Raw genomic sequence first — 25739 nt, 5'->3', positions numbered from 1 at the left:
TCCCTTTTGTTTCAGATTCCAGCATCCGCAGTAATTTGCTTTTATATAGCTATGTCTTTAGGACTTGGCCAGCCCAGTCTGCAGTGCTGCTACTGACCCACTCTTGATTATGGACATTGAAGTCCCCCACCCAGAGTTCATTCTGTACCCTTGTCACCCTCTAAGCATTCTCCAAGTGAACATGGAGGAGTACTGATACATCAGCTGAGGGGTGGAGGGTGCGGGTGGGGGGCATGCAGTGGTGGTAATCAGCCCATGTTTGACCTGATGTCATGAGAATTCATGGAGTTCGGAGTCAATGTTGAGGGCTCCCAAGGCAACTCCCTCCTGACTATTCCTGTACTCCAATATTGTGATGAAGGTGTTGTTTTCCTTCCTAAGCACAAAGATAGTGGTTCTTTTTCCTCCCTCTCCTCCCTCTCCTGAAGATGTTGACTCTTGCCAACATGTATTTCTGTGGGTGCTGGTCACTATGGTGCTGCTTTTCAGACGAGACTGAAGAACTGAGGCCCTGTCTTCCCTCTCAGGTGGACGTAAAAGATCCCATGGCTACGCTTTGAAGAAGAGCGGAGGAATACCCTTCGGTCAATATTTATCCTTCAACTGACACTCAAAACAAATGTGGTCATTATTTCAGTGCTCTTTATGGGATCTTGCTGTGTGCAATTGCCTGTCTGTTTCCTACATGACAACAATGTCAATGATTCTGTCATTCTGAAATGACAACATTTCATTGACCATAAAACACTTTGGGACATCCTGTATAATTACAATTTCTTCCTCTCTTTTCTTTGCTTGCTAACACTTTTGACAAAACCTATCGATGTCAATTGTTAAATTTCCAATTGACCCTCGGCTTCAACAGTTTTTTGGGGGAGGAAGTTCCAGATGTCCACTGGCCTTTGCGTGAAGGAATGCTAAAACCATTTGTAGCTCCCTTTACAGATGCCTCAGCTCAGCACTTAACTCAGCAGAGAGTGGGACTAAACCTACGAGTGTCCTATGTTTTACTACCACACCATGCAGTCAAGATATTGTTCAGTCTTTGGAGGATGCGGGTGGTGGGGGGCACCAGTGCCTCTTTAAAAAAAGACAAATGGCTACTGAAATCAATCAAACATAAGACAAGAGATGAGCAAGATATTACACAGTACAGGAAAACAACAAGGACTGGGAAAAAGCTGATTTTTTCCACATCTGAAAGCAATGACTCAGGCAGGCATATAGAACAGTTGCATTGGTTCATGTACTCTTCTGTTCTCTTGCCCAGGTGAGTATTCTTGTTGTGCAGGGCTAGACAGTGAGTATTGGAGAGCTATTCAACTGAGGGGGCATCTCAACTGAGTTTGATCCTGTTCTTCATTTCCAGTTTACTCGTTGCTTATTGTCCAGGGGTCACTCGTGCCACTTGTAACAATGCTGCTGCTAAAGTCAATGCAGACTGAATCTGGGACTTTCCTGGTTTATTTACTTTTAGCACCAAACCAGGCAATGCAGTTATGCCATTGAGGCAACTCGTGGATACTGTATTTACAAAATACTTTTTGAAGAAAGTATTACAAATGGTTCTTGTTTCTGCAGATTCCACAAGGAGGACTCTGAAATGGCCACCCCTAACAGCAGCTTCCATGCCAACAACAGTGATGAGTGCCATGGTGATGACTGCTTCTGTGGGTTTCATTTGAATTACAAGGCACTGGACATATCAACATTTTCTTTCTACCTATTCTTTCTTCTAGTAGGTCTGATAGAGAATATAATTGTTATTTGGATAAACTGGCGGATGAGGGAATCCAGAAAAGAAAGCAACCTTTACATTTTTAACATGGCTGTCGCTGACATGTGTGCAGTTTTATTCATGCCGTTGAGGATGACAGAGACTTTGTACAATTACCAATGGATCTGGGGAAGCTTTATGTGTAAATTTGATACCTTCTTATATTTTGTTACTCTGTACAGTAGCATCTTCTTCCTGGCCTGTTTTAGTGTCGACGGATATGTCTCACTGCGATACCCACTCCAAGCCCAGGGATCAAGAGACCGACAAATCCGCAGGATGGTGTGTGTGTGTATGTGGACTGTGGCCGTGCTGTTATCCATACCACAATTTATATATGTTGAAACTTTAGGAACTGTGTATTTTTACTGCTTCTCTGACAGTATGCCATTTTTGTATGTTACAGACTCTGTTACTTTACTTTTTGGCTTCATTATCCCTTTGCCTATAATTATAGTGAGTAATGTTTTCACTGCAAGAGCTGTGAAAGACTCCAGTAACATAGAAAGCATAAGGACCCGTAAAATAATATATGCTTATATCATCGTATTTTTGCTCTGCTGGACGCCTTTTTACATAATTTTATTTCTTTCCCTTTTGGATATGTTTTTACAGTGTGGTGTGGGCCAGTTAGTTTATTACCTTTATGACCTTCTGCAGTGCCTCACCTTTTCCCACTGTGTTTTAAATCCCATTCTCTATAACTTCATGCACAAAGAGTTCAGGTATCATTTCACAGCCAGTGTTGTAAAGTACATGCCCAAACGATATGTCAAGGAGGATGACAATGTTTCCATTTCTTCAGAAACCAAACATATTGTGGTTATTACATGATTCTATGAATCTAATCCTTTGAGAGGGGAGGAGAAACTGTGGATGTTAGTGATTCAGTCAAAATTATCTTTCAATTTTTCCCCCCTTCTGTTCCTAGTTATTGTTTCAATGTTAATTGACAATCATATGGGCATCTTACTGCTGTAAAGTATTAAATAATTCTATTAAAAATATTGTTAGAAACGGGACGCAAAATGAAGGGGTCAAGATGGCTTGGTGGCACAGGATGTTGGCTCACTATTATAGGTACATTCAAGTTTTTATCTCATTATGTCTTGCATAGGCCTCATAGAAAGTTCTTGGTATCTGACTTTGGATTTACTCCTCCAGGAGCAGCTCTTTCCCAAGCCTTCAGCCTACCAAAGTCTCACAGCTCAAATCATTCAGTTGGAAATAAAAGCATAAAAATAACTGAGTCACGTGGGCTTTATGGTCATGGTTGATGGCTGAGAGTGGCCATTGTTTGAATGCACAGTCCCTTTGTTTAAGGATTCAGGTCCTTGATCACATTGTGTATTCCCAGTAATTCAAGAGAGCCTTCAAGCCACTTGCCCACAGAGAAGAAGGGAGTTTCAGAGGGAAAACCCAACTGTGTCTCTCTTCCTAACGAGTTACCTCCAGAATAGTATGGATCTCGGTGGGTGGAAACTGAGAGAGGAGAATGAGGAAAGTATTGTTTTTAAAGGGAAAAAAGACAAATGAAATTACAACTTAATCCGTGTGTCTGTTTAAGAGTTAGTTTGGCTCAGTAATCAGCACTCACCTCCAGGTTTGAAGGTTGTAGGTTCACACCCTTGTCCAGGATTTTAACCTAGACCAACCAATTTGTATAGTGGTGAGGAATATTACATTATCAGAGTGTTAAACAGACGCTGCTCTGTTAGGTCAGGCAGATGTTAACGACGCTACCGCGGAGGATAGAGTTGCAAGGAATTCTCCCACTGGCTTGGCTAATATAACTCCCTCAACCAATGCAATCAAAATAAACCAATCTTTTATCGCTTTTTGCAGTTTATGGAATATTGCTGTGCGCAAAATGGCTGTCGCATTTGCCTAAATAATAAACAACTGCACTTCAAAACAACTTCATTGTATGGGAAGTATTTGGAGAGATGTAATAAGGTGCTACATAAACACAAGATTTTCTTTCCTCTGAAATGCCCTTCCTGCAGCTGTCCACCTCGTCTTGCTCCTTTAAGAGGCTCCTTAAAACCAACCTCTTTGACTAACCTCTTGGTCATTATGCTCTACCATCTCATGTGGACAGGTGTCATGTTTTGTTTGATAATACTCCTATGATCCTGGAATGTTCAATTGCATTAAAGGCGCTATATAACTAAGTTGTTGTTACAAGATTGTCCCGTGGGCTCAATGGGTAAAGGCAACACAACTCACACAGACTAGAATGTCTCCGGTTCAATTCCTGGCCTGTGTTAAGTTAGCTGCTGTCAGCTAGAGCACCATTAATGGTGCTGCAATAATGAAGGAGCAGAAAATCGAGCAGGGCCACTCCTCGCACTCCAGCGTCCCCCATAGGGACGTATGTAGGTGAGTACAGGATCAGGCTCGACAGTGAAGCTCTTATGTGGCATTTTGGGAGCGATGTGATGTGCACATTTTTTATGCTCACACCTGACTAGACACTTGAGCAAGCTCTAGAACGATACCACACCAGGATTCATTGCTTTCTGCTGGGGTGGGACGGGGGAGTCGATGTCTCTTTGGAATCAAATAAAAAGTTGTGAACATTGCAGTTTATTGTGTATGTATATTAATTCCATCGCTGGCTAAGTCTGTTATCTCAAAATGATTTTCCCCACTTTTGATACTCACCATAATTCATAGACCTGTTCTCCTGCATTTCAGTTTCTCTTTGAAAACATTGCCCAATCACGCTGCAGCAAAGCAAAAATACTCAAAAAACAGCAGGTATGACAGTTCTGTATTCCAGATTCTTAAAAAATATTTTTATCTGTTAAAGTATGAACTTCAGCCCCAACTTAAGTCCTGATGATCAATTTAAATGCCACTGGTTAACTTACTGTTGCCGTTCCTGAGCCGTTGGGACAAGGATTGATTACCAGTATGCACCAGACTAATTCAGCACAAAACCACCAAGGCAGCACAGGCTCCAGAGCTCAACAAGTGACAACAGCAGGGATAAATATAACTGAGTTCTCAAAGCAGGACCATGGCAATCATCAGGAACCATATTCCACTCTTCAGCATATCTGGCAATATCACAGCAGATGTACTAACAATAGTAAAGATATCGTAACCTTTGTGTAAGCAGAAGATCCTGCTTATGTAGATAGAATTGCCACAAGCTTTGTGATGTAGGATCCGATAAATATTGTTCTCTATATATTTCCCAAGTAAAATGCATTTAAAACCAGCTTTATTCAGATTTTAAATTAAGTGACAATAATGGCGCAGGGATTACTTCACAGGGATGGTCCAATAACATTTTATGTATAACAGACGTACAGATCTCAAATCAACATATACTTTTAATGTTGCGCTCATCAGTGTAAAGGATGTCTGCACTACACTTTAAATCCTCGCGCTCAATGACAGCATCATGCAATCTCCAAGAACCTATCTACTTGTGGTGAATGTAATATATATTTGTATATATGATAATTCACACTGTCTTTGTAAGCGCAGTAGCGCTATCCTACCACTAGGGGGAGTAGCTCTGGGAGTACTCAGGAACTTGTACTGGGCTCCACCCTTGGCTCCGTCCACGACTCCTCCCCCTAGTGCAGCTGTATAAATACCCTTGTCCAGAGTCAGCCTGAGATCACTAAGAGTTCATCAACGGGTAGCAGGCTGGCTCTGAAGTAAGTCGAATAAAGCCTAGATTCATATTGGAAACACGTGTCTGGTGAATTGATGGTTCCATCAATTTAATCAACTTAAGAACAGTAAAGATCGATTATGGAATCGGCCCTCAAGCCTGGAACTCGACCCGCAGGATGCAGAGGCTAAAGAAATCTTCTCCCACTGGATCCGGTGCTTCAAGGCCGACCTGGCAGAAGCGAGCACAGCCGAAACGACAGAGGATCAGAAGCTAAATCTACTGCACGCGCGGGTGACCCACAGAATCTCTACGCAACTAAACTCGGTCAGTTCACATACTGCGGCGCTAGCAGTTCTCGATAAAATTTATGTAAGGCCTATTAATGAAGTTTACGCTCGACATGTGTTTACGACTCGCCGCCAGTGGCCTAAAGAATCGCTCGCCGAATTTCTAAGGGAACTCAATAATTTGTCCATTGACTGTAATTACCAAGCGGTGACCGCAGCTGAACACGGAACTTGCGGTACGCGATGTTTTTGTAGCGGGCCTCAGGTCTAACTATGTGCGCAAACGACTGCTGGAAAAGGGGGCCTCGCTAAAAGGGCCCCAGCTTCCAACTCCCCAGCGACTCGAAGTAACCGCTCCCCTCACTCGCAGGCCCGCGGGGCCCGAAACGCTGCGGCCTATGCCCCAACTCCGCCCCCTCCAGTCACGTGCGACTCATGGGGGCCGCCATCTTGGACACCATCTTCCTCGCCGCCCGCCACGTGCGATCCACGGGCCCGATCGGCATCTCCGCGCTCGGACAACTCTGCGGAAGAATTTGAATATCAACTCAGAGGGCAGTCATCACGGGGCCACTCCAGCACAGCTGATCGAGCCGCCGACTACCCGCAACTCAGCGCGGTCACCCTAGACCAATCACGACCAAAGAATCTACGAAACTCGATGGCAGAGGTCCATATCAACGGGTACAAAACGCCATGCCTCTTCGACTCCGGGAGCACGGAGAGCTTCATACATCCAGACCTGGTAAGACGCTGTTCCCTCCCCGTTTTCCCCGTGCAGCAAACTATCTCGCTCGCTTCAGGCTCCCATCCAGTCCAGATCCAGGGGTGCACCGCCATGACACTCACAATCCGAGGCGCTAGCTACTCTAAATTCAAACTCTACGTTTTGCCCGAACTCTGCGCGCCACTCTTATTAGGCCTAGACTTCCAATGCAACCTCAAGAGCCTCACCCTCAGCTTCGGAGGGCCACTGCCCCCACTCACGATCTGCAGCCTCGCTACGCTGCGAATTCCCCTCCCTCCTCTCTTCGCCAATCTCACAAAGGACTGTAAACCCGTAGCCACTCGTAGCAGGCGGTATAGCCTGCAGGATAGGGTATTTGTCAGATCAGAGGTCCGAAGGCTACTCAGTGAGGGGGTTATAGAGGCCAGCAATAGCCCCTGGAGAGCTCAGGTGGTGGTCGTTAAGACTGGGGGAAAATTCCGTATGGTGGTCGACTACAGTCAGACCATAAATAGATTTATGCTCCTCGACGCGTATCCCCGCCCCAGGATTGCAGACATGGTAAACCAGATCGCCCAGTACTGGCTCTTTTCCATGGTGGATCTGAAGTCTGCATACCACCAGCTCCCAATCCGCCCGGAGGACCGCCACTACACGGCATTCGAGGCCAATGGCCGCCTCTTCCATTTCCTCCGGGTCCCTTTCGGCGTCACTAATGGGGTCTCGGTGTTCCAACGAGCAATGGACCGAATGGTGGACTAGTACGGGCTGCGGGCCACGTTTCCGTACTTGGACAATGTCACCATCTGCGGCTATGACCAGCAGGACCACGACGCCAACCTCCACCGTTTTCTCCAGACGGCACAGAAACTGAATCTCGCGTACAAGGAGAAATGCGGTTTCCGCACAACCAGACTAGCCATCCTCGGCTATATCGTGGAAAACGGAGTCCTGGGCCCAGACCCGGACCGTATGCGCCCCCTCTTAGAACTCCCCCTCCCCCATTGCCCCAAGGCCCTCAAACGGTGCTTGGGCTTCTTTTCCTACTACGCCCAGTGGGTCCCTCAATATGCAGACAAAGCCCGCCCACTCTTTAGGGCCACACGATTTCCCCTGTCAGCCGAGGCACGCCAGGCCTTTGACGGCATCAAGGAGGACATCGTCAAAGCGGCCATGCGGGCGGTGGATGAATCCACCCCATTTCAGGTAGAGAGCGACGCCTCAGAGGTAGCTCTTGCAGCCACGTTAAATCAGGCAGGGAGACCAGTTGCATTTTTCTCCCGTACCCTCTCCGCTTCAGAACTCTTCAGTCGAGAAAGAAGCACAAGCCATTGTGGAGGCTATCCATCACTGGAGGCACTACATCGCAGGTAGGAGGTTCACCCTCATCACCGACCAAAGATCGGTTGCCTTCATGTTCGACAACTCGCAAAGGGGCAAAATTAAAAACGACAAAATTCTGAGGTGGAGGATCGAACTCTCCACCTACAATTACAATATCAAATATCGACCCGGGAAGCTCAACGAGTCTCCGGATGCCCTATCCCGCGGGACACGCGCCAGCGCACAGATCGACCGATTAAAAGTCATCCACAATGACCTCTGCCACCCGGGGGTCACCAAGCTCGCCCACTACATCAGGGCCCGAAACCTGCCTTTCTCCAACGAGGAGGTAAAAGCGGTCACCAGGGACTGCCCGATCTGTGCGGAGTGCAAACCGCACTTCTATAGACCAGACAGGGCCCACCTGGTCAAGGCTTCTAGGCCCTTTGAACGCCTCGCGATTGATTTCAAAGGGCCACTCCCCTCAACTAACAAGAACGTTTACTTTTTAAACGTCGTAGGTGAGTTCTCCCGTTTCCCATTCGCTATCCCATGCCCCGACATGACCTCCCACACAGTCATTAGGGCCCTGCATAGTATCTTCACCCTGTTTGGTTTACCCAGCTACGTACACAGCGACCGGGGTTCGTCCTTCATGAGCAACGAGCTGCGTCAGTACCTGCTCGACAAGGGCATTGCCTCGAGCAGGACTACCAGCTACAACCCCAGGGGGAACGGGCAGGTGGAAAGGGAGAACGCGACGGTCTGGAAGACTGTCCTACTGACCCTCCGGTCTAGAAAGCTCCAAGTCTCCCAGGGGCAGGAAGTCCTCCCAGATGCGCTCCACGCTATTAGGTCCCTTTTGTGCACGGCGACCAACCAGACCCCTCACGAGAGGCTCTTCATTTTTTCCAGAGGCACTACCACGGGGGTCTCACTTCCGGCATGGCTGAGGACGCCGGGCCCCGTACTTCTGAGGAAACACGTCAGGGCGCACAAAACCGACCCCCTTGTTGAAAAGGTGCGCCTGCTCCTCTCCAACCCCCAGTACGCATTTGTCGAGTTCCCTGACGGCCGTCAGGACACAGTATCCCTCCGGGATCTGGCACCCGCCGGATCCAGCGCCCCCTCTACCCCCAGAGAAGGACCTCTCACCCTACACCCCATGCTGCCGCCCCCTTGCGCTCCCGAGCCCACGAGCTCGCTCCGCCAGTTCCACGCCCCCGCGCCGGCCAGCCCCCAGCGCCCCCAGTCCCCGGTCGAACCAGGAGAGTATGAAGCTCAGATAACCCTCCCTGGAGTCCGCCATCGTACCCCAGCACACAACACCCATCCAGCCACCGCAAGAGGCTGCAACCCCGGTGCTCCGCAGATCACAACGGACAATTCGACCACCGGACAGACTGACGTTGTAGGCCACCACCCCCGCCGGACTTGATTTTTTTGCAGGGGGTGAATGTGGTGAATGTAATATATATATGTATATATGATAATTCACACTGTCTTTGTAAGCGCAGTAGCGCTATCCTACCACTAGGGGGAGTAGCTCTGGGAGTACTCAGGAACTTGTACTGGGCTCCACCCTTGGCTCTGCCCATGACTCCTCCCCCTAGTGCAGCTGTATAAATACCCTTGTCCAGAGTCAGCCTGAGTTCACTGGGAGTTCATCAACAGGTAACAGGCTGGCTCTGAAGTAAGTCGATTAAAGCCTAGATTCATATTGGAAACACGTGTCTGATGAATTGATGGTTCCATCACTACTCTAACCCCATTTTTCAGCACTTGGTCCTTAGCCTTGTCTGCTGTGTCATTTCAAATGCTCATCTAAATACTTCTTCAATGTTGGGAGGATTCCCACCCCGCCTCCACCACCCTTTCAGGCAGTGAGTTCCAGATTCCCACCACCCACTGGGTGAAAAAGTAAGAGATTCCACACAGACAAAACTTTCTAGTCCAGATTATGGGATTGAGATTAGGAACTGGTTGCATTCTGGGAGTGGTTTTTAGCAGCCCTTCCAAACAAAACATATAAATCCAGTTGGTGTCAGCAAGGAAGCTCAAACAAGGTCGTGGCAGCATGCAATTCAGCCAAGAAAGGTTTTCACAGACTGTAACTGGAGCAACACCATACTGTGGAGATGTGCTCCACCTGACCCAGCCTCCTAATCTCATTTAGCAAATGGGCCAAGTTTGTTATTTCCAAAATATGCATTGAAGTACCAAGTGCCATATCGTCCTGCAAATAACCATCACTTCATTTACATTGATTTCTGGTAGGTTTTGGGACAGATAGAATGGAATTCCTCTCGGGGGAGAAAGGAGCGGAAGCAGTTGTGCTGCAGGAAATTTTGTTTCCTTTTGCAAAAGAAGTGACTCCTGCTGGAACGTGTGGCAAACTGTCTGAACTCACAGGATGACACTTTAGGCACACATGCAGAACCTGCCAGCATTCTTGGAGCTTTATCTCAGGACAGGTGAAAGGGAAGAGAAACCCAGCAACAAATGTGCATTTTATTCTCGTAGTTTAGCAATAACAAACAGGTTTGCAGCAAAGGAAATCTTATCCCCTACTCCAAATATGAACTGAAAGGAATGGCTGCAGATAAATATCTATTTACTGGTGTCACAAAACAAGTTATGACTCCTGGCGTATCAATGCTTGGCACTCCAGGTGTAGGGAAACTGGCCAGTGACCCTGCTAGAAGACAAATGAGAGCTTTCAGATAAATATCCCTTTAGATGAGGTATGGCAACTCACTCTTCGAACAGCTCACTCTTCGAACAGCACTGCAGCAAGGAGTTGAGAGCGAGCGGTGGAGACCTATATACTTTCAAAGTTCCAAAGCATTTCACAGCCAATTAATTACATCAGAAGTGTAGTCACTGTTAAAAGGGGAAATGCGGCAGCCAATCGGCATACATTTCCAAAAGGTAACAGCCAGATAATATGAACTGATGTTTGTTGGGTAATACAGTTCTTGGAAAACTCCCCTGCCATGGGATCTTTTTATATCCGCCTAAACAAGCAGATAAGGTTGCAGTTTAACATCTCGGCCATAAGATGGTACCTCCAAAAGTGCAGCACTCCCTCAGCACTTCAGCTGAAATGTCAGCCTGCATTTAGTACTTAAGTCTCCAAACTGGGACATGGATCCACAACCTTCTGACTGAGAGGTGAGTATGTTAATCTGCATATAGATTCGGCAAATCAAATTTGTCCCAATACCGTAGAGGAGAATTCCTGTAGTCTATCCAAGATGATTTTCTGGAGCAATACGTTGAGGAACCAATCAGAGAACAGGCCATCCGCAATAGCCTAAGGACCCACCAAACAATCCATGACTTACCTGCTCCAGGTGAACTGCTGCATTCTTTCCCTGGTGTAGGCCTGACTAGGCCCACACCGGAGTCCGACTGCATGACTGCTCCCTCCCGTCTCCGACCACGTGACCTGAACCTACCATGTGGTTTTCAGCCTGACCATCACCCTGAAGTACCACCACCATCAAGGCCAATCTCCTCGTGACTAGACCGCGGGGGCACGAGGCCTCGTCAGCGAAGCAGGAATGCTCGTGCCAACCCCAAAGCAACAGGTACCCGCCTGACCACACCGGAGGGTAAACCCAACCTTGCCGCCTCATGATACCAGACCAACCCACGTACAACCTCCTCCAATGAACCTGCCACCGCCAACATCATCATCCACGACCCCTCCAAACATAACCACCTACCTTATGGAATCCAGCCCTCCCATCTAAGGGCAGCCGCCGATCCAGGAAGCGGGGAAAACGTGTCGGTCTGGAGGTGAGACTTAAATTACGCGGCTTCAAGACCCCTCCCCACCATACTCCTGGCGAACATTCAAGCTATTGAGAACAAGCTGGATGACAACGCTAGACTTACCTCCCAGAAGGAAGTGAGGAACTGCTGTGTGCTCTGCTTCACCGAGACATGGCTTACTCAGGCCACACTAGACTGCGCCATCCAACCTGAAGACTTCGTGATCCACCGGATGGACTGCACAATAGCCTCAGGCAAGTCGAAGGGCGGGGGTGTTTGCCTCCTCATCAACATATCCTGGTTCTTGGATGTGGTGTCCCTAGCGTGCCACTGCTCCTTGGACCTAGAATACCTGACTGTGAAGTGTCGTCCTTTCTACCTCCCGCGTGAATTCACCTATGTACTTCACCATCAACAACCAAGAAACAAATCACCCTGAAGCCCTGACAATCGTGGCTGGAAGGTTCTACCCAAACTCCTCAACATACCTCCTGCCCTACCAGAGGTGCAAACATCCTGGACCACTGCTACATGAGCATCAAAGGTGCCTGCCGCTCCATTCCCCGACCACACATCGGTATTCCTACTTCCAGCTTACAAACAGCAACTCAAGCTTGCTGAACCAGTCAAGGAAACCGTGCAGTGCTGGTCCGAGGCATCGGAGAACATTCTCCACGGTGCCACATGATAGCGAGACTAGGGATAGGGAGCGAGTGCAGTTGAACACGTGGCTGCAGGAATGGTGTAGGAGGGAGGGCTTCAGGTATTTGGATAATTGGAGTGCATTCTGGGGAAAGTGGGACCTGTACAAGCAAGACGGGTTGCATCTGAACCAAAGGGGCACCAATATCCTGGGAGGGATGTTTTCTAGTACTTGTCGGGAGGGTTTAAACTAATTTGGCAGGGGAATGGGAACCGCATTTGTAGTCCAGCAACTAAGGAAGCCGATATTCAGGACACCAAAGCGTGTAGTGACGCAGTGGGGAAGGTAACACTGACAAAGGAGAGTACTTGCAGGCACGGAGATGGGTTGAAGTGTGTATACTTCAACACATGAAGCATCAGGAATAAGGTGGGTGAACTTAAGGCATGGATCAGTACTTGGGACTACGATGTGGTGGCCATCACGGAAACTTGGATAGAAGAGGGGCAGAAATGGTTGTTGGAGGTCCCTGGTTATAGATGTTTCAACAAGATTAGGGAGGATGGTAAAAGAGGTGGGGTGGGGGGGTGGCATTGTTAATTCGAGATAGTATAACAGCTGCAGAAAGGCAGTTCGAGGAGGATCTGCCTACTGAGGTAGTATGGGTTGAAGTCATAAATAGGAAAGGAACAGTCACCTTGTTGGGAGTTTTCTATAGCAGCAGGGATGTGGAGGAACAGATTGGGAAACAGATTTTGGAAAGGTGCAGAAGTTACAGGGTAGTAGTCATGGGTGACTTCAACTTCCCAAACATTGAGTGGAAACTCTTTAGATCAAATAGTTTGGATGGGGTGGTGTTTGTGCAGTGTGTCCAGGAAGCTTTTCTAACACAGTATGTAGATTGTCCGACCAGAGGGGAGGCCATATTTGATTTGGTACTTGGTAATGAACCAGGGCAAGTGATAGATTTGTTAGTGGGGGAGCATTTTGGAGGTAGTGACCACAATTCTGTGACTTTCACTTTAGAAATGGAGAGGGATAGGTGCGTGCAACAGGGCAAGGTTTACAATTGGGGGAAGGGTAAATACAATGCTGTCAGACAAGAATTGAAGTGCATAAGTTGGGAACATAGGCTGTCAGGGAAGGACACAAGTTAAATGTGGAACTTGTTCAAGGAACAGGTACTGCGTGTCTTTGATATGTATGTCCCTGACAGGTAGGGAAGAGATGGTCAAGTGAGGGAACCATAGTTGACAAGAGAGGTTGAATGTCTGGTTAAGAGGAAGAAGGAGACTTATGTAAGGCTGAAGAAACAAGGTTCAGACAGGGCGCTGGAGGGATACAAGATAGCCAGGAGGGAACTGAAGAAAGGGATTAGGAGAGCTAAGAGAGGGCATGAAAAATCTTTGGCAGGTAGGATCAAGGAAAACCCCAAGGCCTTTTACACATATGTGAGAAATATGAGAATGACTAGAGCGAGGGTAGGTCCGATCAAGGACAGTAACGGGAGATTGTGTATTGAGTCTGAAGAGATAGGAGAGGTCTTGAACGAGTACTTTTCTTCAGTATTTACAAACGAGAGGGGCCATATTGTTGGAGAGGACAGTGTGAAACAGACTGGTAAGCCCGAGGAGATACTTGTCCGGAAAAAGATGTGTTGGGCATTTTGAAAAACTTGAGGATAGACAAGGCCCCCAGGCCTGACGGGATATATCCAAGGATTCTATGGAAAGCAAGAAATGAAATTGCAGAGCCGTTGGCAATGATCTTTTCGTCCTCACTGTCAACAGGGGTGGTACCAGGGGATTGGAGAGTGGCGAACGTCGTGCCCCTGTTCAAAAAAGGGAATAGGGATAACCCTGAGAATTACAGGCCAGTTCGTCTTACTTCGGTGGTAGGCAAAGTAATGGAAAGGGTACTGAGGGATAGGATTTCTGAGCATCTGGAAAGGCATTGCTTGATTAGGGATAGTCAGCACGGATTTGAGAGGGGTAGGTCTTGCCTTACAAGTCTTATTGAATTCTTTGAGGAGGTGACCAAGCATGTGGATGAAGGTAAAGCAGTGGATGTCTTGTACATGGATTTCAGTAAGGCATTTGATAAGGTTCCCCATGGTAGGCTTATGCAGAAAGTAAGGAGGCATGGGATAGTTGGAAATTTGGCCAGTTGGATAACAAACTGGCTAACCGATAGAAGTCAGAGAGTGGTGGTGGATGGCAAATATTCAGCCTGGAACCCAGTTACCAGTGGTGTACCGCAGGGATCAGTTCTGGGTCCTCTGCTGTTTGTGATTTTCATTAATGACTTGGATGAGGGAGTTGAAGGGTAGGTCAGTAAATTTGCAGATGATACAAAGATTGGTGGAGTTGTGGATAGTGAGGAGGGCTGTTGTCGGCTGCAAAGAGACAAAGATAGGATGCAGAGCTGGGCTGAGAAGTGGCAGATAGAGTTTAACCCTGACAAGTGTGAAGTTGTCCATTTTGGAAGGACAAATATGAATGCGGAATACAGGGTTAACGGTAGGGTTCTTGGCAATGTAGAGGAGCAGAGAGATCTTGGGATCTATGTTCATAGATCTTTGAAAGTTGCCACTCAAGTGGATAGAGCTGTGAAAAAGGCCTATGGTGTGCTAGCGTTCATTAGCAGAGGGATTAAATTTAAGAGCCGTGAGGTGATGATGCAGCTGTACAAAACCTTGGTACGGCCACATTTGGAGTACTGTGTGCAGTTCTGGTCGCCTCATTTTAGGAAGGATGTGGAAGATTTGGAAAAGGTGCAAAGGAGATTTACCAGGATGTTGTCTGGAATGGAGAGTAGGTCTTACAAGGAAAGGTTGAGGGTGCTAGGCCTTTTCTCATTAGAACAGAGAAGGATGAGGGGCGATTTGATAGAGGTTTATAAGATGATCAGGGGAATAGAGTAGACAGTCAGAGACTTTTTCCCCGGGTGGAACAAACCATTATAAGGGGACATAAATTTAAGGTGAGTGGTGGAAGATATAGGGGGGATGTCAGAGGTAGGTTCTTTACCCAGACAGTAGTGGGGGCATGGAATGCACTGCCTGTGGAAGTAGTTGAGTCGGAAACATTAGGGACCTTCAAGCGGCTATTGGATAGGTACATGGATTGTGGTAGAATGATGGAGTGTAGATTAATTTCTTAAGGGCAGCACGGTAGCATTGTGGATCGCACAATTGCTTCACAGCTCCAGGGTCCTAGGTTCGATTCCCGGCTTGGGTCACTCTCTGTGCGGAGTCTGCATATCCTCCCCATGTGTGCGTGGGTTTCGTCCGGGTGCTCCGGTTTCCTCCCACAGTCCAAAGATGTGCAGGTTAGGAGGGTTGGCCATGATAAATTGCCCTTCGTGTCTAAAATTGCCCTTCGTGTCTAAAATTGCCCTTAGTGTTGGGTGGGGTTACTGGGTTATGGGGATAGGGTGGAAGTGTTGACCTCGGGTAGGGTGCTCTTTGCCAGAGCCGGTGCAGATTCGATGGGCCGGGTGGCCTCCTTCTGCACTGTAAATTGTAATTTAAATTGTAATTAAATTAAATCAATAGCACTAAACGACATAGGGTCAGACGATGTGGAGTCTGTGTGGGTAGAGTTGAGGAACCACAAAGGCAAAAAAACCATAATGGAAGTTATGTACAGGCCTCCTGACAGTGGTCAGGACCAGGGGCACAAAATGCACCACGAAATAGAAAGGACATGTCAGAAAGGCAAGGTCACAGTGATCATGGGGGACTTCAATATGCAGGTGGACTGGGTAAATAATGTTGCCAGTGGACCCAAAGAAAGGGAATTCATTGAATGTTTACAGGATGGCTTTTTGGAACAGCTTGTGATGGAGCCCACGAGGGAACAGGCTATTCTGGACTTAGTGTTATGTAATGAGCCAGAATTGATAAAAGATCTTAAAGTAAGGGAACACTTAGGAAGCAGTGATCATAATATGGTAGAATTCAGTCTGCAATTTGAAAGAAGGAAGGTAGAATCAGATGTAAAGGTTTTACAGTTAAATAAAGGTAATTACAGGCGCATGAGGGAGGAACTGACGAAAATCGACTGGAAGCAGAGCCTAGTGGGAAAGACAGTAGAACAGCAATGGCAGGAGTTTCTGGGAGTAATTGAGGACACAGTGCAGAGGTTCATCCCAAAGAAAAGAAAGGTTATCAGAGGGAGGATTAGGCAGCCATGGCTGACAAAGGAAGCCAGGGAATGCATCAAGGCAAAAGAGAGAGCCTATAATGTGGCAAAGAGTAGTGGGAAGTCAGAAGATTGGGAAGGCTACAAAAACAAACAGAGGATAACAAAGAGAGAAATAAGGAAGGAGAGGATCAAATATGAAGGTAGGCTAGCCAGTAACATTAGGAATGATAGTAAAAGTTTCTTTAAATACATTAAAACAAACGGGAGGCAAAAGTAGACATTGGGCCGCTCCAAAATGACGCTGGTAATCTAGTGATGGGAGACAAGGAAATAGCTGAGGAACTTAATAAGTACTTTGCGTCAGTCTTCACAGTAGAAGACATGAGTAATATCCCAACAATTCAGGAAAGTCAGGGGGCAGAGTTGAATATGGTTGCCATCACAAAGGAGAAGGTGCTAGAGAAACTAAAAGGTCTGTAAATTGATAAATCTCCGGGCCCAGATGGGCTACATCCTAGAGTTCTAAAGGAGATAGCTGAAGAAATAGTGGAGGCGTTAGTTATGATCTTTCAAAAGTCACTGGAATCAGGGAAAGTCCCAGAGGATTGGAAAATCGCTGTTGTAATCCCCCTGTTCAAGAAGGGAACAAGAAAAAAGATGGAAAATTATAGGCCAATTAGCCTAACCTCGGTTGTTGGCAAAATTCTAGAATCCATCGTTAAGGATGAGATTTCTAAATTCTTGGAAGTGCAGGGTCGGATTAGGACAAGTCAGCATGGATTTAGTAAGGGGAGGTCGTGCCTGACAAACCTGTTAGAGTTCTTTGAAGAGATAACAAATAGGTTAGACCAAGGAGAGCCAATGGATGTTATCCATCTTGACTTCCAAAAGGCCTTTGACAAGGTGCCTCACGGGAGACTGCTGAGTAAAATAAGGGCCCATGGTATTCGAGGCAAGGTACTAACATGGATTGACGATTGGCTGTCAGACAGAAGGCAGAAAGTTGGGATAAAAGGTTCTTTTTCGGAATGGCAACCGGTGACAAGTGGTGTCCCGCAGGGTTCAGTGTTGGGGCCACAGCTGTTCTCTTTATATATTAACGATCTAGATGACGGGACTGGGGGCATTCTGGCCAAGTTTGCCGATGATACAAAGATAGGTGGAGGGGTAGGTAGTATTGAGGAGGTGGGGAGGCTGCAGAAAGATTTAGACAGTTTAGGAGAATGGTCCAAGAAGTAGCTGATGAAATTCAACGTGGGCAAGTGCGAGGTCTTGCACTTTGGAAAAAAGAATAGAGGCATGGACTATTTTCTAAACGGTGACAAAATTCATAATGCTAAAGTGCAAAGGGACTTGGGAGTCCTAGTCCAGGATTCTCTAAAGGTAAACTTGCAGGTTGAGTCCGTAATTAAGAAAGCAAATGTAATGTTGTCATTTATCTCAAGAGGCTTGGAATATAAAAGCAGGGATGTACTTCTGAGGCTTTATAAAGCACTAGTTAGGCCCCATTTAGAATACTGTGAGCAATTTTGGGCCCCACACCTCAGGAAGGACATACTGGCACTGGAGCGGGTCCAGCGGAGATTCACACGGATGATCCCAGGAATGGTAGGCCTAACATACGATGAACGTCTGAGGATCGTGGGATTATATTCATTGGAGTTTAGGAGGTTGAGGGGAGATCTAATAGAAACTTACAAGATAATGAATGGCTTGGATAGGATGGACGTAGGGAAGTTGTTTCCATTAGCAGGGGAGACTAGGACGCGGGGGCACAGCCTTAGAATAAAAGGGAGTCACTTTAGAACAGAGATGAGGAGAAATTTCTTCAGCCAGAGAGTGGTAGGTCTGTGGAATTCATTGCCACAGAGGGCGGTGGAGGCCGGGACATTGAGTGTTTTTAAGACAGAAATTGATAAATTCTTGATTTCTCTAGGAATTAAGGGCTATGGGGAGAGAGCGGGTAAATGGAGTTGAAATCAACCATGATTGAATGGTGGAGTGGACTCGATGGGCCGAATGGCCTTACTTCCGCTCCTATGTCTTATGGTCTTAAATTCTATGATAATCTATGATTAATCTAGGACAAAGGTTCGGCACAACACCGTGGGCCGAAGGGCCTGTTCTGTGCTGTATTTTTCTATGTTCTATGTTCCACGATTGCTTAGAGACTGGACTGGTCCATATTCAAAGCCGCGGCAGCTAACCTGGACGAGTATGCAACCACCGTCGCAGACTTAATCAGTAAGTGTGTCGAGGACTGCGTACCTAAGACGACAATATGGGTGTTCCCCAATCGGACTCCCTGCCGGACCAGGCAGAGGGTCCCTGGCGGACCAGGCAGCAGGTCCCTGGAGGAACAAGTACTGCGTCCCTGGCGGACCAGGCAGCGGGTCCCTGGCGGACCAGGCGGCGGGTCCCTGGAGGACCAGGCGGCGGGTCCCTGGAGGACCAGGCGGCGGGTCCCTGGAGGACCAGGCGGCGGGTCCCTGGAGGACCAGGCGGCGGGTCCCTGGAGGACCAGGCGGCGGGTCCCTGGCGGACCAGGCGGCGGGTCCGGGTCCCTGGCGGACCAGGCGGCGGGTCCCTGGCGGACCAGGCGGCGGGTCCCTGGCGGACCAGGCGGCGAATCCCTGGCGGACCAGGCGGCGGGTCCCTGGCGGACCAGGCGGCGGGTCCCTGGCGGACCAGGCGGCGGGTCCCTGGCGGACCAGGCGGCGGGTCCGGGTCCCTGGCGGACCAGGCGGCGGGTCCCTGGCGGACCAGGCGGCGGGTCCCTGGCGGACCAGGCGGCGGGTCCCTGGAGGAACAAGTACTGCGTCCCTGGAGGACCAGGTAACGGGTCCCTGGAGGAACAAGTACTGCGTCCCTGGAGGACCAGGTAACGGGTCCCTGGAGGAACAAGTACTGCGTCCCTGGAGGACCAGTTAGCGGGTCCCTTGAGGAACAAGTACTGCACTTCAAGCCCTTCAGTTTCTTAAAATACTTGACGGTTCCTTCCCAAACACAGCAATTGCACCCATGATTTTTCTGACATTCCCAGTCACAAAGGCTTTAGAGGAGCAAAATGTTTCCAGATTAAAAATGATAACCACCTACCCAAGGACGATTGTATCTCAAAATAGGTTTAGTGGACTGGCGATTCTGTCCATCGAGAAGGAAGTCGCATCTACCCCGGACTACCATGATCTGATAGCAGAGATTTCAGAATGTAGACTGCGTGACAGTGATTGTTCTCGGTTAGACTTTTTAATTTATTTATAGGAACTTCTTTATGATTATACACAAGAACTACAATACCTACATTGCAGTTATGCAGCTGGGCACTATCGATATTTAACCTGCAGCTGCTTATGACGTTTATTGTAACCAGATTTCACCTGTATAAAAGTTACAGGGGCCCTGCACAGTGTGAATTACCCCCCACCCCGCCCTGGTCACCACAGTCTGTCTCAACAGTGCAGTCAACAATCCTTGGCACCCTGAATCACCTCATGGAACTCTATGGCAGAGAACAAGAGCAAAGTTACATTAGGAAATTGAACAGTGTTACAGGTGCATTTTAGATTCACCTGTCCAATCGCTGAGGGCATCCCATTTCCAGACAAATATACAAAAAGCTTTTAATATAAGAACATTTCCTGAGATTTCAAAATCTTTGTGGCCCTTTTGGGGAAGAAAATGTTATTCTCACCGTTGAAATTTACCTGAGCGCATAAGGATCTCAACTTTGTAGAACTCATAGGCTTTGTCCGATGGTTCTCCTGCCCACCAATTCACCACTCAAGATCCATTGCACTAAGTACACCTTACCCTTCACATGCAATGATGGGCCAAAAATGTTGATGTCCCTTGATGTCTACAATTCCATAGATCTTATCCTGGAGGAATCTAACCAGAGGTGAACTTACATACAGTTGTGATGTTAAAGTTGTCTTGCCTAAAATAAGGGTTAAAGTAGCAAAGTAAAATAAACCACTCTAGTTTGTTAAATTAAAGGTACTATTCTAGAAGCAAAACAAAAGTATAGAGCAATTGAACATGTCATTTGTCTAGAGGTGTTAGAACAATTAAGTAGTGGATGTTCTAATTTTCCAATAAGTTTACAGCTCTAAAAAGCAAAACAGCAAATTCTCCAAACTCTCGTCAGTTACTTACAAAATAAGTATTTTGACTCTCATCATTTACAGCCCTTCGCTGTAGCTGAATCAGCTCCTATTCCTAGATCAAACAAGGTGGCACAGTTGCATAGCGCGCCAGGGACCCAGGTTCAATTCCGGCCTTGGGTTACTGTGTGTGGAGCTTGCATGTTCTCCCCATGTCTGCGTGGGTTTCCTCTGAGTACTCCGGTTTCCTCCCACAGTCCAAATATACAAAATTGCCCCTTTGTGTCCAGTGATATGCAGATTAGGTTAAAGGGTTATTGGAATAGGATGGAGAAGCGGCCTTGGGTGGCGCGCTCTTTCAGGGGGTTGGTACAGACTTGATGGCCCGAATGGCCTCCTTCTGCACTGCAGAGATTGTGATTCTGTGAAATGATGGACAAAGCAGGCAGACTCAAAAATAAAAGGATGTTAAAAATCAGTGACTGGATTGGGTGGCCTACATTATACAACTGTCCTTAAATGTTTGTGGCTCAGGCACATTGTTAGCAGAGTAAACGGAATGGCACTCCCCAGGTGGCAACGTTACACCCTACCTGGGGATGCTTGATCTTGGTATGCCAAAAGTTAAGACACATTTGGGTGAAACTTTCATCTGTGTGCAGGGTGTAAATGATTGGGACAGAACAGAGGTGGCAGAGAGTTGAACATGGCGGGATTAAATTGAGAATCCAGTGGGGAGAGAACTCTGACATTTTGCTCACTCTGACTCAATCTGGGCACACAGCTTGGGAGAGAGATGGAGATAGTGGCAAAAATGAGGCTAAATCCAATGGCCCTCAAGTCTTTCAAATATTGTTGCAAGAAACTCTCAGTCTCATCTAAAATGTAATGTTGACAGCACAAAGGTAGTCATCGAGTCTGGGGAACCTGTTTACAAATGGAGCCTGCAAAAATTTCAGTGCAAAAAATGTTAAAGCTGGAATGTTCCAGCAGAGTCAGACTGGAACGAAAGATTGTTTATCGCATTCTCGGCTCACATTAGACAGAAGAGGAATTCCAGATATTTAGAGAATTATTACAGCAAAGAGATAGTGCATTAAAGTGTGCACGCAAATAATCTGAACAAAGTGCTTTCATTAAATCAATGATTATTGGATGCGGATGCAGAAATCAAGGTGTGTCTTGGTGACAGCCTCTCATTTTATGCATTAGAGTAACACATTTTGTGTCGTCAGGAGATTGAAACACACATTCTCGGCTGGTATTGTTTCATTAGACAGATGTCCACTGGTCTTTTTTTTAAAAAACTCATTCATGGGAGGTGGGTGTCGCAGGCTGAGCCAGCATTTATTGCCCATCCCTAATTACCCTTTAGGGGGCAGTTAAGAGTCAACCACATTGCTGTGGGTCTGGAGTCACATGTGGGCCAGACCGGGTAAGGACGGCAGATTTCCTTCCCAAAAGGACATTCATGAACCAGATAATCGACAATAGTTTCATGGTTATCATCAGTAGGGCAGCATGGTAGCACAGTGGTTAGCACAATTGCTTCACAGCTCCATGGTCCCAGGTTCGATTCCCGGCTTGGGTCACAGTGCGGAGTCTGCACGTTCTCCCTGTGTCTGTGCGGGTTTCCTCCGGGTGCTCCGGTTTCCTCCCAAAGATGTGCAGGTTAGATGGATTGGCCATGCTAAATTGCCCTTAGTGTCCAAAATTGCCCTTGGTGTTGGGTGGGGTTACTGGGTTATGGGGATAGGGTGGAGGTGTGGGCTTGGGTAGGGTGCTCTTTCAAAGAGCTGGTGCAGACTCGATGGGCTGAATGGCCTCCTTCTGCACTGTAAATTCTATGATTCAAAATTCTATGATTAAATTTTTAATTCAAATTTCACCATCTGCAATGGCGGGTCCTGGGTCCCCAGAACATTACTCTGTGTCTCCGATTTACTCGTCTCTGAATTACTAGTCCAGTGACAATACCACTATGCCACCCACTCCCCTTTAGTCTGGCAGTGGTGATGAGCAACACATTAATACTTCATTATGGTCGATATATTTCAGTTGTAAACAGAAATGCACAATCTAAAGGGATTCTATGATATGATGATGATTAAACAGGTACCCAGGTACTTTGGGATATGATGTTCAGTAATACACAAAAAGGCTTAGGGAGCTACAGCAATACGATGGCCTGGGGGACTGGTGTGTTTTGAGTTGGGTGAGAGAGGAGAGGGACTTTGCAATCAGCGCTGATATAGAACAGCCGGAACACAAAAAGGGGCAAGTACTGAGTAAAACTGCAAAGTGAAGATGACAGAAACATCCACTGCTTTAATAAAGAGACGAATAAAAGGTCTTAATAGTCCATATTTTTTTTTTAAATTGAGGTTCTCTTCGGTTGGCTGTGAAAGACATTAAAGACAAAGCGTGAGCAAACTATAATGGAAGGAAACTTAACTTGAATTTCTCGACACAATTTCACTTTTAAAGATTTCTAAAAGCCACCGGAAGTTGAGGGAGAAGTTGGCATTGGATACAAATAGGAATCAGAACACACATGTGGTGTAATAATAGTGTCTGTGGAACAGTGAAATAAAGTCTTCGCTAGTGCTTTTCATAACCACTGGACGTCCAAAAGTGCTTTCCAACCAATTACGTACTTGTAAAGTGTACTGGCTGTTGCAATCTTGCTGTCTCCATTCTAAATTTTGGAAGTTTGTCCATTTCCTTGCTTGAGGGTATGGCTAAATATTTCAAGAAGGTTTTAGATTGGATAAAAATGTATTTTGGACTATCGAATCTCATTGTTTTTCTTGGACCTTGCTTCTACAGATTGGCTCCAGCATTTCACTACATAACGGGGATAATACCGTTAGAATACTGAGTGCAGTGCTTTTGGACGTCCTGCAGATATAAAGCCGTCCTGCACTATATAACATAGAGGTCATAGAATTTACAGTGCAGAAGGAGGCCATTCGGCCCATCGAGTCTGCACCGGCTCTTGAAAAAAGCACCCTACCCAAGGTCAACACCTCCACCCTATCCCCGTAACCCCACCCAACACTAAGGGCAATTTTGGACACTAAGGGCAATTTAGCATGGCCAATCCACCTAATCGGCACATTTTTGGATTGTGGGAGGAAACCGGAGCACCCGGAGGAAACCCACGCACACACGGGGAGGATGTGCAGACTCCGCACAGACGGTGACCCAAGCCGGAATCGAACCTGGGAGCCTGGAGCTGTGAAGCAATTGTGCTATCCACAATGCTACCGTGCTGCCCATAACGGTCACTGTTCGCCCTTTTAGTTCTGATTCTAGACTACTGAACACCCTGCTCCAACCTCAAGTGCAAGATTTAGCCATCACATCCCTAACTCTCTGGAATACACTTCCTAAAACAGCTCCAGCTTGCTTAATCTCTCCTACTCTTAGAAGCCTCCTCAAGACCTACTCATTTCATCTCCTCGAACCACCTTACTCAAATTCTTGCTTGGTATCTAATTGCCCCACTTGTCGAGGACCTGAAGATATTTCGCTGTATTTAAGACTCCAGGTGCATTAAGTTGTTGATTTAATGCGTGCAAGCATGCCGCTTGCTGGCAGCAAAAAAGTACTGCAAAATATCCAGTGTCACAGGACAAGAGTGGGCAACAGTCCAAATAAATAAAAGCAAAAAAAATTAAACCTTGCAAAAAAATAGATTTGAAAAATAAAAGTTCCAACAGTTCTTTTGACCCTTTCCTACCCAAAGACCCGTTATTATCAATGATAAGGAAACTCGGTGTTTTAATCCCAGTATGTTTTACAGCAGCTGGTACACAGGATCATTAACGAACCCACGGTAAATAACAGGAGACACTGGCAGCAAAAACATGGTCCATTGCGACAGATGGCCATCACTGAAGTTACAATGTCTTTGGGAACTTCACTTGATCGATCTGCAGGCATCCAAATAATTCAAACGTGCCAGATAGAACATCAAGACTGATCATACTAGAAGTAAAACACAACATTGAAACCATATAATGACCCCAGATTGAATCATAGAACCAGAAGCAATGTGTTAGAAGAATGCAATTGCTTATGTGTGTGAAATTTAAAAAAATCTATAGCTGTATGGTTCAAATTACATGTATGCAGAATTTAAAGTGCATCTTTACCACAAGACCATCTTATATAATTACATATCTCTACGGTTTAAATTATGTCTGTTGAGGCCGCTTGGAATTCAAATGGAGTTTAAATGCATTCCCCCCCCCCCCCTTTGCTGGGGTTTGGTTGAATGGGCAAATAGTAGCTCTCAAACTTTACAAAAGAAGCCATTCTTCATACCCGAGCTGAGATGGTGAATGTTGGTGGACTATATAACCATTGGCGAATTCACAGCCAAGCTTGATTTTGCCCTCAATGGATGGGCAGATTTTCCAGTACGGCGAGAGCGGCGACCGTGGCCATTTGAGACGGCCCCCTAATGAAGGGTAACCCCGGAGTGCAGGGGCACGTATACCAGGTAAGTATGGGTGATCCTGCAGGACCGGGGGGTCGAAAACCCCCCACCAGGATTGTTACCTGGAACGTAAGGGGACTCAACAGCCCAGTGAAAAGATCCAGAGTGTTCGCCCACCTAAGAAGCCTAAAAGCCGACATAATCTACCTACAAGAGACGTACCTGAGGGAGAAGGACCGACTGCTGGTAAGGAAGGGCTGGGTGGGACAGACGTACCACTCATGCTACGGGACGAGGGCTAGGGGGGTGGCAATATTAATTAGCAAGCGGACGAGGTTAACGGAAACCAAGACAGTTACGGACCCAGGGGGACGGTACGTCATGGTCAGCGGTGTCCTGGAAGGGGCACTGGTCGTACTGGTAAATGCGTACGCTCCCAACTGGGACAACTCAGAATTCATAAAGAAGACCACGGCGGAAATCCCTGACCTTGACACACACTGACTGATTATGGGGGGGCGACTTTAACTGTGTGCTGGACCCATTGACCGACCGATCAAACCCCAGAACGGGGAAAATGTTGGGCATGGCTAGGGAGCTAGGGGCCTTCATGGAACAGATGGGGGTGGTGGACCCATGGAGGTACCTGCACCCGGGAGAGAAGGAATTTTCATACATGGAGGCAGGACACGGACCTCCTGGCCGACAAGGCTTTCTGCCAAAAAATATCGCAGGCCATAGGCGATTCCGTTAGTAACAACCAAAACTGGGATGTCTCATCCACCACGTTCTGGGAGGCACTGAAGGCCGCGATCAGAGGAGAGATCATAGCCTACAAGGCAAGTAGAGATAGGGAAGAGAGGG

The 25739-nt window shown here is 47.1% G+C and overlaps 1 protein-coding gene across 3 annotated transcripts in view; it reads left to right on the top strand.

Moving 5' to 3' along the window:
• Positions 1 to 22986, top strand: part of LOC119958234 (G-protein coupled receptor 182-like) — a 52836-nt gene extending 29850 nt beyond the window's left edge. For 2 of the 3 annotated variants that reach the window (XM_038786645.1, XM_038786646.1), the window contains one exon: positions 1582 to 4364. In XM_038786645.1, the coding sequence (XP_038642573.1) occupies positions 1604 to 2611 (1008 nt within the window). In that variant the 5' untranslated portion in view covers positions 1582 to 1603 and the 3' untranslated portion in view covers positions 2612 to 4364. Of the gene's footprint in view, positions 1 to 1581; positions 4365 to 4477; positions 4541 to 22812 lie in introns of those variants that run through there. The other variant, XR_005458982.1, reaches the window with a different exon arrangement.
• Positions 22987 to 25739: the final 2753 nt, after the last annotated feature.

Source organism: Scyliorhinus canicula, chromosome 28 (assembly GCF_902713615.1).
Source record: "Scyliorhinus canicula chromosome 28, sScyCan1.1, whole genome shotgun sequence".
Classification (NCBI taxonomy): Eukaryota; Metazoa; Chordata; class Chondrichthyes; order Carcharhiniformes; family Scyliorhinidae; genus Scyliorhinus; species Scyliorhinus canicula.
Note: the sequence above shows the minus strand (reverse complement) of the source record. Positions and strands in the feature narration are given on the sequence as shown.